At 36.1% G+C, this 17,078-nt stretch overlaps 1 protein-coding gene across 2 annotated transcripts in view; it reads left to right on the top strand.

Annotated features, from left to right (window-relative positions):
• ulk4.L (unc-51 like kinase 4 L homeolog) overlaps positions 1–17,078 on the top strand; it is a 230,495-nt gene that overhangs the window by 50,323 nt on the left and 163,094 nt on the right. For both annotated transcript variants that reach the window (XM_018267520.2, XM_018267518.2), the window contains exons 19-20: positions 7,018–7,125; positions 11,133–11,216. In XM_018267520.2, the coding sequence (XP_018123009.1) occupies positions 7,018–7,125; positions 11,133–11,216 (192 nt within the window). The remainder of the gene's footprint in view (positions 1–7,017; positions 7,126–11,132; positions 11,217–17,078) is intronic.

Below are 17,078 nucleotides of genomic sequence, written 5' to 3'. Positions count from 1 at the left end.
CATTCGAGTTGTTAGTTCATTCGAGCTTATTCAAGGTCTATAAAAGCTCACAAAGCTCTAAAATAGACCTTTGATATACAGTATAACCCCTTAAATGTCTTTTATTAAAAAAAAATACTTAATAAGTAGTAATTTGGTAGTGGTAGTTTTTATGGTAATAAGAACCCATGTCTAAATTCCAACGCACATTACAAACAGTAGCAAGCTTTTAATAGTGTGCAGTTTATACCAAGAATTTATAAAATTAGCACATGAAAAAGAATGTAAAAGTTCCAGTAGAGTCTCAGCATTGCTGGATTTTTTTTTCTTTTAAATGGACGATTGTGATTGTCTTAAAGGAAAACTGTACCCCCAAAATGAAAACTTATGCCACTTAATATGATGTAAACTATCTGTTGCTTATTATGGATCTTACTAAACTGGTATATACTGTATATTTAAGTAAATCTTGCCCTTTTACATCTCTGTAAAGCACCATGGTCCTAGAGGAACGTTATTTCGTTTCAATGTGTACTGTACAAACGTATATGGATGAAATTACAATAAACTCACTGTTGACTTGACTCTTGCCTTGAACCACCATTTCGTGATGGTCTGTGTGCTGCATCAGAGATCACCTGACCAGAAATTCTACAACTCTAAGGGGCAGATTTACTAAGCTCGAGTGCATTTTCGAAGTTAAAAAAGTTTGAATTTCGAAGTAATTTTTTGAATACTTCGACCATTGAATAGGATACTACGACTTCGAATTTACTTCGACTTCAATTCAAAGTAAAAAGTGTTCGAATATTTGACCATTCGATAATCTAAGTACTGTCTCTTTAAAAAAAACTTTGACTTATTAAAGCTACCGAAGTGCAATGTTAGCCTATGGGGACCTTCTACAGCACTTTTCTAAGGTTTGTTTGATTGAACAGAAATCCTTCGATCGATCGCTAAAAATCGTTTGAATCAAACTATTTAATCGTTCGCTAATTTCTATTAGATCGTTCGATCGATCGAATACGCTAAAAATCCTTCTACTTCGATATTCAAAGTCGAAGGATTTCAATTCGAGGGTCGAATTTCAAAGTTTTTTTTAACTTCGAAATTCGACCCTTAGTAAATCTGCCCCTAACTGTAACAGGAAGAAGTGTGGAAGCAAAATACAGAACTCTGTCTGTTAATTGGCTCATGTGACCTAACAAGTATGGTTTGTTGGTATGTTTGTGTGCCCAGTGAATCGTACGATCCCAGGGGGCGGCCCTTCTTTTTTAAAATGGCAATTTTCTATTTATGATTACCCAATGGCACATACTATTAGAAAAGTATATTGTTATGAAAATGGTTTATTTAGATGAAGCAGGGTTTTACAGATGAGCTGTTTTATGCAATATCTTTACATTGTTTGGGGGGGGGGTATAGTTTTCCTTTAATTTGTGAACAATAGCCAGTTAAAGTGCATGTTGTTTTGGCTAAAGAGTGCATATGTATCTCTGCTAAAGGAGCAATCATTTTATTAAAGAGAGCGGAATTGCGTTTGCACAGTCTTTTCCAAGTAGGACTTTATATTTTGAGAAGGATCACACATTTAGGGGCAGATTTATCAAAATGTGAGATAGAGCTAACCACAGAAAAAATGCACTCACTTTCTATTCATTACAATGAATCGATTTTTAGAATCGTATTTATGAAATGGTGAACTCCAACTTTCCCTCATTGATAGATACGATTCTAAAAATGTCCTAGGAATGAATAGAAAGCGAGTGAAATTTTCTGTGGCGAGCTCCAATCTCACATTTGAATAAATCTGCCCCATAAGCAGTGGCGGATTAAGGACATGTGAGGCCCCTAGGCTACACTTTCCACAGGGCCCCCTTCTAGGGTAGCGCTTTATTTTCGGCACGGTACGCACCACGGTTTTTTTAAAAAACAAATCTGACCGCCGTGTAAATATCGGTTATCAGTTTATTTCACTGTCTGCAGGCTACAAACATTATTTTACTGTCTGCAGAAATTATTTCAATGTCTGCAGGCTACAAAATTTTTCTGCAAATTTTCTTTGGCTACAGGTAGCCTGACAGCAAAAATTATTTCACAGACAGACTGTTTCAGGCACAGGCTGGCTCTGCCTCTACAGCTGTTAGTGGGCCCAGCTGGGTGCCCCCTGCATTTTTATTTATATTGTAAATATGAAGGGCAAAACGCATAATTACAGGTTTCCTTTATCCAGAAACCCTATGTCCTACAGTATGTCCCATAGACACCAATTGAATAAAATAAATCTAATACCTGTATTATAATAAAATATTATTTGTAAGCAGTTTGTACATGGTAAATATAGTATAATCCAAGTGTAGCATTAGTACAGTACTGTTGAGTTCTGTTATTATTGTAGAGAACCTTTGTGAAACTGATTAAAAATAAATGACAATACCAATAAGGCATGCAGCGGATGAATAATATACAATGACATTATTACTTGATCAGCACGTACTGAATGCAATAGTACTATGCAATGCAAATCTGTTGTGATTTGTTTGTGTTATACTGGCATACTGGTTTCTTTAGTATTTTACAGGGCATTTAGAAACACCATTGTCCTAATATTAATGTTCCATAATACAGGTATAGGACAGTTATCCAGAAAGCTCAGAATTAAGGAATGGGCGTCTCCCATAAACTCCATTTTATCCAAATAATCCAAATTTTTAAAAATGATTTCCTTTTTCTCTGTAATAATAAAACAATACATTTTACTTGATCCCAACTAAGGAATAATGAATCCTGTTTGGAAGCAAAACCAGCCTATTGGGTTTTTTAATGTTTAAATCATTTTCTTACAGACTTAAGGTATAAAGATCTAAATTATGGAAAGATCCAGTATCCAAAAAAACCCAGGTCCCAAGCATTCTGGATAAAAGTTCCCATAGCTGTAGTTAAAAATAAATAATTTTATGATCAGAAATTGCTTTTGACTGGCAAACTGGTCTACACAAAATAAGCTGCATGAATAAAATAAGTAGCCAGAGTCCATACTATTTAATTTAGCTGCCTGTTTCCTTTCCTAATTAGTGGTTGTCCTTATGTCAGTGCTGTAGTACAAACTTTGGAACATTTTCATTTACATTGCTTAGAATTATAGCTAGTATTTCATATTTTCGCCATCTGCTCCATATTCCTTTGTGATCATATAAATGAAGGCCTAGAAACTGCTGTTCCTTGTCGTGGTTTGTTGCTCTTTAGCAGTGATGTTAACTTTTCTGGTTATGAAATATGAATAAAAAAAGTACTAATGTTATGGTGTCAGACCAAAAGAGAAAAATAACCATAGGAGTGGGTGCTGACTACAGAGGGCTACCTAAACGCCTCCAGGCAAATCAACATGTACAAAAAGCAGGGCACGCCTTAGAAAATTACAATTTATTTGTATTAGCAAAGCATAAAAACCCAACGTGTTTCAGTACCCATAAACAGGACCTTTGTCAGGGGAACATGCAAAAATGCCTGCATTTACTTTCTTTTGCATGTACTCCTGACAAAGGTCCAGTTGTATCCGTAACGAAACATGTTGGGTTTTTATGCTTTGCTAATACAAATAAATTATTTTTTAAGAAGTACCCTGCTTTTTGTATATGATGAAAAATGAATAAATTATCTCATCATGAGTGCCACCAACCATTTAGTAGGTTTTATGTTCTTCAAATATTTGTTAAGGTTGTATAAGTGCTGAAAGCATTTTAATATGTTAAAACTTTCAATAACATTTGGATGGTAACTGTCACTACCGAAATCTTTCCAATTTCCAATAATTAACAAGCACCCTAAAGAAAATTAGATTGCTTCTCCCCAGCTTTGAGCTTTGTTGTTTTATAGAGAGAGAGAGAGAGAGAGAGAGAGAGACGTGGCACTCTCCTATTCCATTTGGGACCTCCGGTACTGTTGCCATATACTGACCAGATTTCCAGGTGGATCTAGCTATCTGTGTAGAAAATAGCACTCTTGCAGGGCTACATTCTATAGTGGTGCCACTAACTTTCACAGGCAATATTTTTGTGCTAAGTATTTGAAATTTCTTCCTTGTTTGCAATTGTTATTCTGGATATGGCACCCTTGTAAAATGCAAGGTTACTGAGCCCTGCTGTAAGCTCAAGGCTGTTACCATATCAATTGTAGTTATATTTGTGCTAAAATGTATATATGGTGAGCATGACACAACATTGTTTTTATGTTATGATGCAAAGCCTATATAATACCCACAAGTCTAGAAGGAGCCCTACCATAATAGAGTTGGTATTTAAGCAATGATAACACTTCTGGATACAGTTGTACATATATTTAATGATGTAACCTCAAATTTCCCAGGCATCCCCAGTTGCTGTACCTGTAACAAAAGAGCACTCAGAATTTTATAGAAAATTATTAATATTCTGGAGAAGGGGTTAGTCAAATAATATGGCATTTTGTCTCCATCTGGGCAGTGTAAACCCCCTAACGCATCTTTACTGTTCTCTGCCTGTGCATTGGCACTTCATAGGCTGTATCAGATGCAGAACTGTATGGTAAATTCTATCATATGTTGCTTACTGACTGAATACTTGAACAATAGTTCTACCGCACATACTCTCTTATAAAATATTTCTCAGGAGACATTTTAAATATTTAGAGCTATTTACTCAGATGCTGCAGCCTTGAATATTGCATGAGTTTTCTTGCTTGCCCGATCTCACCACAATAAATAGCCAGGTGGATTTGCAGAAACAATTATGTAAGATTGTTTAAAATCCATTACTGCAGCACTTCATTGTGTATATCCCAAATGTAAACAAGACCATGCAGATGTCGGGATCATTCAGATTGGGATATTATATTATTAACCTTTGGAATGCTTTGCTGTAATTAAAAGCAAATGAAATATAAAAGCAGCAAGGTTGTTGGTGTCAGAGGACATTTCAACCCATTTAGTTGTGCTGGCAATTTACTTTTAGTGGACAATTTAATGAAAGCAAAGTATTTCTCTGGTGACTTCTTCTTAGACTGTAATTAAGCTGGGTATCAAATATTTTGAATCCTTGTTCCTGATTTAATGCAAATCTGGTGATAGCATTTATAAAAAGCCTTGTATAGGTCTAGATATATTACATGAACAAATAATTGTAGACTTTTGTAGGTGGGCAGCATTTATATTATTTATGTTTTCTCTTTTTCCAAACTTGCCACATATTAAGGCATTTCTTTCTAAACCATTTTTTATTGAACTTTTTCCATTTAAGCCCCACTAGCAACTTAAGGGGTGGTTGACCTTAAAGTTAACTTTGAGTATGTTATAGAATGACTGACTAATTCTAATCAAGTTTTCAATTTTCCTCTGTTATTTCTTTTTTATTGTTTTTGAATTATTTGCCTTCTTCTGACTCTCTTTCAAACGGTGGTCACTGACCCCATCTAAAAAAAACAAATACTCTGAAAGGCTACAAATATATTGTTGCCACTTTTTATTACTAATTTTTCTAGTCAGGCCCCTTCCTATTCATATTCCAGTCTCTTATTCAAATCAATGCATGGTTGCTAGAGTAATTTGGACACAAGCAACCTGATATGAGAAACTGCAAACTGGAGGGCTGCTGAACTAAAAGCTAAACAACTCAAAGACCACAAATAATAAAAAAATGAAAACCTATTGCAGATTGTCTCAGAATATCACTCTCTACATCATAATAAAAGTTAATTTTATGGTGAACAACCTCTTTAAACACTTGATCATGGCCCCATTAACTCACAACTAGGTTATAGATATTGGTAGAAAAAAAAGGACATAATATATGTTTCCACCCCAAATCACATGCTAATTGACATTCAAGCTGGGCTTCCAGGAGTAGATAGAGGACCAAATAGTTCAGTGTTATAGGATATCCAAACGCATTGCAAGTCCAAGCCATTGTAGGAGTGCAACATTCCCCGATCGGGTCACCACTATCCCGATTTATACGCTTTAGGACCAAAAAGTCATTCTCCCCTAATCTTACCCTAACTGGCCTTCAGACTGAGCCCCCATGCTACTGCTCCCAGCTCTCCCCAGAGGGAGACCAGTTCAGCAGTTTAGGAAACACCATTCTTAACAAATATATAACAAATATAAAATACTGAAACTCTTAATGAATTTGGAGTGCTGTTGCTTTAGCTTTGTCCAGTGTCTTGTCAGTGACACACATAGAACATATCTGGACAGTTCAAAACAACAACTTTTACAGAACAACCAAACGAACTGTCAGCCAAGGCATCGTATACATGGCACACTGGGTAACCTACAACAACTAGCTGCTTTGCATTGCTTCTTCATGGCAAATAGAAATGCTAATAACCCCTGTGAAGTACAGTCTTGTACCACAGCAATCTCGCAGAAGGTAGACTAACTTTTTCAATATCTTCTCTAAAATACTAAACTCACAGTGTACAAACTCTCTGAAATTGGTCTTTTTAGTGTGATTTAAAATAACAAAATCACTTATGTGTGTGACTGAAATACTGATGCTGCCTCTCCATATCAAGCAAGAACCAAAAATAGTTGGAAGGATTTTAGCCGCAGTCTGCATCCCTGATTACCTGCTACTTTGACAGATGATTATGTGAAGAGCATCATAAGAGACAATGCTGATACCTGTGACACTTGTCTAAGTGGTTGATGTATTAAGAATGTCTTAATTAAATATTTCATGGACGTTAATCTGTGCTGTAACACCGAAATGGACTGGCACTGGCACACCAAAATAACTACCCTAACTCGGTGTTGCCTTTCTCTAAGACTTGCTCTCTTTGAAGCTGAGAGAAAGTTGCTGGGATAGCTTTTATTTCAATGATAGGTGCTATATAAAACTTTACCCACGGTCAGGGGCTGTGCCACCTACCCTTAGATCTAGCTCTGTCTTTAAGGTGAAGACAGAAAAAATTAGTTAATGGCTTCTTGAAATGTTAGTTCTATTTAAACTTGTGTTCATGTGACTATGCTAGTTGTTTATGTATATCTGTAACATTTTGCAGGCTATCTCCTTGCTTACTGAAATGGTGAGAGACAATTTCAGGAACAGCAAGTTGAAACAATTGATCCTGCCAACACTTGGAGAACTGATTTATGCAGTTGCTGCACAAGTAAGTAAAGGGTATTTTGCTATGGTCTTCCTAGAAGTGCGGTTAATAACTAGAAGCTAAAATTCTTTTTGACACCAAGGGGCACATTTACTAAGCTCGAGAAGAAGGATTTCAAAGGTTTTTTTTGGCTACTTCGACCATCGAATAGGCTACTTCGACCTTCGACTACGTCTTCGAATCAAACTAAAAATCGTTCGACTATTCGACCATTCGATAGTGGAAGTACTGTCTCTTTAAAAAAAACTTTGACTACCTACTTTGGCACTTTAAACCTATGCTTTTCTATGCTTTTTTTGATTGAACGAAAATCCTTCGATCGATGGATTAAAATCCTTCGAATCGTTCGATTCGAAGGATTGAATCGTTCGATTGAACGATTTTTCCTTCGATCGTTCGATCTAAGTATTTGCGGTAAATCCTTCGACTTCGATATTCGAAGTTGAAGGATTTTACTTCGATGGTCGAATATCGAGGGTTGATTAACCCTCGATATTCGACCCTTAGTAAATGTGCCCCCAATGTTTTTAATTAATGAGTGATAATATGAAATGCAATAGTGTCATATTACAGGAGTTCAGTAAACAGTTTAGCTTTTCTAGAACATGTTTTTAAGTTCAAGTCTAAGTGCTAAGGGCACATTGACTTGTATTTACCATTTTATAACATTAATCCCTGTTTGTTTACCTTGGTTTCCCAAGGAACATTGTGGTGATACACAGCATGACCTGAAAGTGTGTCTTTTGTTCTATTGACCCCTTACTTAATGTCCATATTATACTTTTTGGCCAACAACTTTTTGCTTGATTGGTGAAGCAGGAGTTTGTGTATGCTAAAGGCAACATGCAAGGGCTTTTCACTTGAAATAAATACAAAACATTATAGACAGTGAAAAAAAGGCTTTGTAAATTTTTTGTTCTTGGTTCTAGTGTAACTGTCCATAGAAACCAATCAAATCTTTGCTTCAATATCATGACTAGTTTCAATTCAGATGTAATGTCAGTGCACCAGCATAAAATATATTGGATTTACTTAAATAATATTTATTTACTTTAGTACATCATGCCTTACTGTGGCGTACAAATTATATGACTGTGTCAGGATTACCATTTTATTGATTTTATAGTGTTTTCAGTGTTGCTTGACATAGGATCATTCTGTGCTTTTTACAACATTTGAAGCAGATTTCATGCATTAACTTGAAATTCATGTGAGCCATCCATTTTACTTTTGTGGGCCTGACCTGTGGGTGAAATGGATGATGTTTTACACACTGTACTGCATGTGTTGGTCTCACCTTGACATCAAAGGTACCCTAATGGCAAGATAGTTTTGCCATATATCTGCAGTATTGTACCAAAGGTTTAATGCCTCTTGCCACCCAATAGCTCATACTCAACCAGGACACAAGCAGTACATGTCTGCAGTTGCATAGGGTTAGCAGGTGCAATGAATTTTGAGGTTTCCACCGATACGAAAATAATTTAAAGGGGAACTATAGCGAAAATTCATATTTAATATAAGCTTACTTACTTGCAATGAATTTTGAGGTTTCCACCGATACGAAAATAATTTAAAGGGGAACTATAGCGAAAATTCATATTTAATATAAGCTTACTCATACTGAAGTAAGAAACGTTCTAAATACAACCAATTACAAATTCTGCATTGTTTAATAATCGAGTTTATATTTACTATTCCTCTCTCCGCATCTCTTTCTCTGTCTTCATGCAGCAGTTGTGTGTCGAATGAATGATCCAATATATCTTATAGGGATTCCTAGCAGATAGAGCTCACTCAAATAATTGATTCCAGTACAAACAAAATCTAACAAATTAATTGCTAGGATAAATTAGAGAAAAGGTAGGTAGCACCACCCATTGATAGAGATGTGAAACAAAATGGTGGTGTGCAAGGTCATTAATAATATATAGTTGTAAGGAAAAAGGAAAAAAGTTGCACCTTCCCACATCTATCCCAACCGTAATGGAGTGCTGGTGGCCCACTGTGTATATACGCACGGGTGGGATGTAGGGTCCGGTTTAATACAATATATTGTGGCAAGTGGATCTAAGTCCCGTGCCACAGACCTTATTTTGGCAGTATGTAAATTAACTGCTATCTGCACAAATTCTGCATGTAGAGAGACAGGTTTTCTGGTGATTTTAATAGAGTGAGCTCTAAATACATCTTCTATGCAAAAGGAGCACCCCTATAAGATATATTAGATCATTCATCTGACACCCATCTCTTGAATGAAGACAGAATGATGAGAAACAGATGCTGAGAGAGGAATTATTTCAGAAATGGTACAGAATTTTTAATTGATTGATTGTATTTAAAACATTTTTTATTTCAGTATGCTGAAGCTAATATTAAATTTTTATTTTCATGATAGTTCCCCATTAATAAGTGTTCCTCTCCCCCCCCCGAGTCTATCTTGAGTTGTTTGTACAGGTATTGGATCAGTTATCTGGAAACCCATTATCCAGAAAGCTCTGAATTACATAATGGGCGTCTCATCGACTCCATTTAATCCAAAACCACATTTTTTAAATTTTCCGTTTGTAAAACAGTACCTTGTACTTTATCCCAACTAAGATATAATTAATCCTTATTGGAAGCAAAACCAGCCTATTGGGTTTTTTTAATGTTTAAATAATTTTCTAGTAGACTTAATATATGAAGTTCCACATTCCAGAGAGATCCATTATCTATAAAAAACCCAAGTCCCTAGCACTCTGGATAACAGGTCCCATACCTGTATAATACAGTCCTGGATTGGCAATGCATATGGTAGAGGACACACACACACACACCCCTCTCTCTCTAACTGATTTCGTTTTTGAACCTTTGGTACCACATAATCTTGGTCATGTGCCATGGCTTCCATAAGTGGAGACTAATTAAGACTTAGGGAGGCTTATCCACAGAAAAATAGATTATTTGCTATATATTCATAAATAATTATAAGTTGTCTAATGGAAAGCCTTTCTACTTTTAGCCTCCCCAAAGAAAATTTTCACTGTCCTCTACTGATTGCCTCCCAGTTGTATGTACCCAAAAGAAAATTTTCACTGTCCTCCCCTTATTGCCTCCCAGTTGTCTGTACTGATGCTACGGGCTGTCATGGCCCCTTTACAGACATCTTTGTAGCTAAAGCTGGCCATAGATGTGCAGATTTTGTTCCCACGATCGATGGACAATCCTTCGTTCCAATGGACCACAAACAGCTACAAATCAGAAGATGTTCTGGCCCTTAACTGACAGACAGCAATTGCACGAAAGTTATGTCTGACATATATTAGTGACAGTCACCCATGGATATCATCAGATAAGCAATAGATTGAGAGATATTATCATTAGCTATGGTCTGAAAATCATACAAATCTTCTCTTCGTATGACTATATGTCTTTTGTCTATGGCCAGTTTAAGGGTGGAGCTTCCAACATGCCTGGTACCAGTGGTAAGTTCACCTCAGATGAGAACTAATCGTATATGGCTTTCTCTGTGCACTATATGTCTTAGCCAACTCTGACTAACATATAATAATATGCTGTATCTATTCCTGTACATGCCAAAGTTTCACAAGGGAAAAAAAATCTAACATAATTGTGAAAATGAGTTATCAAACATCTAAAAATTGAACTAGCAATGTCTTGAATTCATGAACTTATAATGGAAGGCATACTGCAATCTGCTTTGTGCTACAATTCATTTTCTGGCATTCATTGTAAGAATTGAGCATACTTCTAATTATTGCTGTGCCACGGACCTCACATTGCTACTCAGGGTTGATTGCAATATCCTGAACTCCATCTATATAAACAGCTGACAACTCTTTAAACGTTAGATTTAGTTTATATCTGGTATGCTGAAAACATTTTCAACTGTATTCCCGTTAGAACACATTGTGGTAGTTTATATATTTTTCTTCCATTTGCTGTCAGGTAGGGTCTTAGTGGTTTGCACTGTAAGGATCAATGCTGCTCTTTGCACTTGATTACAGGAGGAAAAAAGGGAGCACTCCAGAGAAAGCTGGAACATTCCCCTTGCTGCTTACACTGTGCTAATGAGGTGCCTTCGGGAAGAGGTAAGAATTCTTTATTGTCCTTTCTAAAAATTCTCCACTGTAATAGCCCCTCTGGCATTATCCAAGAACAGTAGCCTGCAGCAGTACAGTTTCTTGTCAAGCAACTATCATTGTAGAATTTAAATAGTTTCCAGAAAACTTAGACACAGAGTGATGAACTGACATTGTTTTAACACTTATAATTAACAGCTTTAATTGTTGTCAGAATAACACGTATACAGTAGCTAAATATTACCATGCAAAACTACTGATAAGCTACAACCAAGCCCAACTGTTCCAGAGGTTGTAAAGTGAGTTTAGAATTTAGATTTAGATGCCCTTTTAAGGCCTTAAACACTGCAAAAGTGTAGAAAGATCAACATCCATATTGCATTGGCTTTTAATACATTGTTTGTCAAAATAAATTTGTATAAAGGCAAAATGTTTCATTATTTCAGCTGCAGTCATGTATAAGAAATTCTAATCAACATCAAAACAGTAGTAGCAGACATCTCTAAATGCCTATTTGACATTGCTGCTTCTTTTGACAAAGCCCACGGCGAAAAACATTTTATTGCTTGGGTAGGAAAACTCATAATAAACATTGCATTCATGACATGATGATATTTTGCAGATCAATAAAATAATGTTTCAAAAGCCTAATAGAAAAAAAGAGCACAACCGAAACCTTTCACAACCTCTTGGAACACATTTTCCTTTTCCTGGACAGTATCCAAGGTTGTGAAATGAACATGTATTTAGCTGTCACTGTCTGACATGAAACCTCTGAAAAATGTTCATAAATAGCCTTTAAATAGCAGGAGGCAACAGCATTCTGCCACACAAATCCAGATGATGCTACTTAACACAGTGCAGAAGTCAGGAGGTGAACACACTGAGTCTGTCAGCATCCCACCCTATATAATATTTTACATGCTAGCCATAATGGCAGTATCTAAGATAAAGCAGTGAGGGTGAATGGATTTTTATTTTAGATTTTATTAGCAGATCAATGGGATTTGGAAAACGTTACATTTGAGAATACCGTTTTGTCTTCGTATTAAAACAAAAAAAAAAAAACAGCTATACAATTTTATGATGCCACATTGAAGATTACTGATAAACCAAAGTATATCCAAATAAAAAAGGGGAGAATCAGCACCTGTGGCAACAGAAATTTGGAGCTAATGTGGTGTAGTATGTTCAATTATGACTGCATCACCCAGTGCTTGCAAAGTTTAATGTAAGGGTGCTATTTTACACCTTTATAAAAACACACTATTTCTTGCCGATCTCTTTGCAGTCTCTCCACTGCTCAAAGGATATCCAAATAAAAAAGGGGAGAATCAGCGCCTGTAGCAACAGAAGTTTGGAACTAGTATGGGATAGTATGTTCATTTATGACGGCATCACCCAGTGCTTGCAAAGGGTGCTTACTTTACACCTTTATAAAGACACACCGATAGTTAAATCAAAGTTTTACAATCGTGTTTGGTGAATACTATTTCTCTATGCTTGGTGTCCAGCAAACACCTCCACCAAATGGCAAAAGTGCCTACTTACAAACCGATGGCTTGGTACAGCATAATATTGTGAATCCTCACATAGGTCTCCCACCAACTGCACGCCTATCTTCTTACTCCAGCATGGAAACGAGAATCCCAATAGTATAATACTGTTTTATTTAAAATATTCGTTAAAAACAATTTGCACTCACATTATGTTCGCACAATCAGTCGCATAAAGTCCAATATCGGGTGCTCGATTGTTCCATGGGGTGGTCCTGCAGGCTTAAGCCCATGGAAACGCGTTAGGCGAGGGAGAAGGAGCTATAGGGCTGAAAAGAAACGCCACAGGATGAGGTTCTTACAAGTGCTCTATACAGTGGAAGAATGACCCCGCCTCCCGTGACTCTATGCCCCTTTTAATACAGTTCAGGACCTTGTTTGCCCTTGATGCTGCTGACTGACATTGCTTGCTACAGCCAAGTTTATCATCTACAAGGACTCCAAGGTCCTTTTCCATAATGGATTTGCCTAGTGCAGTCCCATTAAGGGTATACGTGGTTTGGTTACTTTCACATCCCAGGTGCATGACCTTACATTTATCAACATTGAATCTCATTTGCCACTTAGCTGCCCAGATTTGCCAGTTTGTCAAGATCATGTTGCAAGGTTGCCACATCCTGGATGGAATTAATCGGGCTGGATAATTTTGTTTCATCTGCAACATTACTTACAACACCCTCCCCTAAGTCATTAATGAACAAGTTAAATAAAAGTGGACCCAATACCGAGCACTGAGGGACCCCACTAAGAACCTTACTCCAAGTAGAGAATGTACCATTGAAAACCACCCTCTGTACCCAATCCTATAGCCAGTTTTTCATATTTGTCTGACATGACCTATCCTTCATAAAGCCATGCTGATTGCTGCTCATAATGCTATTCACTAGGACACAATTTTGAATGTGATCCCTTAACAAGCCTTCAAATTGCCCACCACAGTTGTCAAACTTACTGGACTATAATTGCCAGGCTGAGATCGTAATCCCTTATTAAATATTGGAATAACATCAGCTTTTCTCCAATCCATAGGCACCATACCAGATTTTTCTGAGAAAATCAGAAATACAGGCTGGTCTAAAACTGAACTAAGCTCTCTTAGAACCCGGGGGTGTATGCCATCATATATTATTATTATTATTATACCTTCACAATATTATGCTGTACCAAACCATTGGTTTGTAAGTAGACACTTTAATCATTTGGTGGAGGTGTTTGCTGGACACCAAGCATAGAGAAATAGTATTCACCAACACAATTATAAAACTTTGATTTAACTATCGGTGTGTCTTTATAAAGGTGTAAAGTAAGAACCCTTTGCAAGCACTGGGTGATGCCGTCATAATTGAACATACTACAGCAAACTAGTTCTAAACTTCTGTTGCCACAGGCGCTGATTCTCCCCTTTTATATTTGGAGCAGTGGAGAGACTGCAAAGAGATCGGCAAGAAATAGGACCTAAACGGACTAACATTTTCAATTGTTTTTATCTATATATATATATATATATTGTAAACCAAAGTATGCCGTCATGAGTCGTTTCTTGTATTACATTTTGGCAATTAACAGAGCACACACAATTTTAGATTTTCTGGAAACTGACAGTAAGGACCTATTTACTAACATTCGTATTTTCTTTCCCCCACAAAATGTTTTTTCTAAAAACGTGATTCTTTATTACTGTAAAACTCAAAAAAATTTTGATTTATTAAGTTTAAAAACCACAAAAAATGTAAAAGCAGTTAAGGTCCCATAGAAGGTCCTTTTTTGGCCTTTTTTTTTTTTTTAACCATTCAGACTTTTAGAGGTTTTCGGGTATTTTTTAGCTTTTAATTGTCTGAGAACTCTAATTTGTATAGGTTTTATGAATATTTACGTTTTATATTCAGATATTTTGATAGCTTTTATGGCAATTGTGATTTTAGAGAAATAGTGTTTAATCGTGGTTTCAAAAAGCTCTAATAAAACTAAAGTTTTAGTAATAAAGTAATTCTTAACATTTTATAATTGATGATGCTCACAGTTATATTACTGTGGTCCATTAGTAGTTCTCCACCTGAGACAAATTGGAGAGGCTTCAAATGTTTTTTTTATGCCTTCCTCTGGATCAACTAGCAGGCAGGTTAAATATAGACTTAAAAGGTTGAACTTGATGGATGTGTGTCTTTTTTCAACCTAACTTGCTACATTACTAACTTACTATCTGAGTAGTTCAGAAAATTCCAGAAGAAAGGTGGTTAAAGGCTATTTCACCTTTTTTTTTTTTTTTTTAACCAAAACTTTTTTATTGAAACCAGGTTCATAAGCATTATTATTTACAGGGTTCCACATAGTCATCATTAAGGTAGAGTTGGGGCTATTTCACCTTTAAGTTAACTTTTAGTATATTATAGAATGGCTAATTCTAGGCAACTTTTCAATTGGTCTTCAATTGTTGTTTTGATTTTTGAATATTGTCTTCTTACTCTTTTAAGCTTTCCAGGGGGTCACTTACCCCCATCTACAACAAAAACAAATGCTCTGTAAGGCTACAAATGTAAAGTTATTGCTACTTTGAATTACTCATCTTTCAATGCAGACTCCTATTCATATTCCTGTCTGTTATTCAAATCAGTGCATGGTTACTAGGGTAATTTGAACCCTAGCAACCAGATTGCAGAAACTGCCACCTGGAGAGATACTGAATGAAAAGCAAAATAACTATAAAACCACAAATAATAAAACCAATGAAAACCAATTGAAAATTGTCTCAGAATATCACTCTCTAGTGAACAACCCTGTTAACACTTAGGTTTATTTTGATTTATCAAAGTGTGAGTTTAGCGATCACCCACTTTCTAATCATTTCTATGGGATTTTTAAAAGCATATTTGTTATTGGGTGAAAGTTATAGTTCACCATTTGATAAATATGATTCTAAAAATCCCTTAGGAATGAATAGACAGTTGTGAGGTTTACTGTCCCTTAATTTCAAAGCATTTTAGAACATCTTCTCCGCAGCAAAAACTTGCATAACATTTGAACTCTTCCTTCATTATGGGATGGTGTTGATATCAATGCACAGGTAGGCAAATATTTGTTACCATAGGAAGTAAGGATTGGGTATTTTAATGTACAATCCATCACAAGCAAAGTATTTTTAAAAAATACTATTAATTCCACATGCTAGTAAAGGGAAAGTATTGGTACTACAGAATGGCTCGATATTTTGTAGAAGTGGGTTTTAGGTAAACAAAGAAATGTACAGGTATGGGACCTGTTATCCAGAATGCTTGGGACCTGGGGTTTTCCTTATAATGGATCTTGCTTTAATTTGGATATTCAGTCCGCTAGAAAGCCATTTTAACATTAAATAAACCCAATAGACTGGTTTTACTTCCAATAAGGATCAATTATATCTTAATTTGGATCAAGTACAAGTTACTATTTTATTATTACAGAGGAAAAGGAAATTGTTTTTAAAAATTAGGTTTATTTTGATAAAATGGCGTTTACAACCATGCTGTAATTTGGAGCTTTCTGGATAACGGATCCCATACCGTTACGAACTTTTCAAATTCACTTTATGTTGTAGAAACAAGATTTACTTGGTGAGAATGATGTTTAATCTAGGATGATACATGGTACAAGCTGGGGAACAATATCTACTATCTGACTTTATATACAAGCATGTAGGGAAAAATTATCTGTCTGGAACAGGGGTCCCCAACCTTTTTTACCTGTGAGCCACATTCAAATGTAAAAAAATTTGGAGAGCAACATAAGCATGCTAAGGGTTCCTGGGGGTACAAAATATGGGCTGTGATTGCCTACTGGTAGCCCCTATGTGGACTGGCAGCCTACAGAAGTCTCTGTTTGGTATGTTTTTTTTCATTCAACTAAAACTTGCCTTCAAGCTAGGAATTTAAAAATACGCACCTGCTTTAAGGCCACTGGGATTAACAGCCAAGGGCTTGGAGAGCGCAGTTGCTCATGAGCCACTGATTGGAGATCTGGTCTAGAATATCCTTTGGTACTATCCCATTCAGTTTTGGATAGTTAGAGGAAATGAAGAGTAAACTTTAGGTAAACCAATGATTAAAAGTCCATTCTCATGTGCATGCAATTCAACATTTTTGCCAAGGTGTCTGCTACTTTTCTCGGAGCTATTGTGCAATAATGGAAATGTAACATTGCTGCATGACAGCTTTCCATTTGTACTTCATTTAGTAACAGACACAAGTAGTATTTTTCATAGAATGTGCAGTGGAAGCTAATGAAGAATCTAATCGCTCTCATAACATTTTTATTTTTTCCATGCTTTGAATGTATTTGCCCA

This window comes from Xenopus laevis, chromosome 6L, assembly GCF_017654675.1.
Source record: "Xenopus laevis strain J_2021 chromosome 6L, Xenopus_laevis_v10.1, whole genome shotgun sequence".
In the NCBI taxonomy this organism is placed as follows: domain Eukaryota; kingdom Metazoa; phylum Chordata; class Amphibia; order Anura; family Pipidae; genus Xenopus; species Xenopus laevis.
This window is presented reverse-complemented; position numbering and strand designations above follow the sequence as displayed.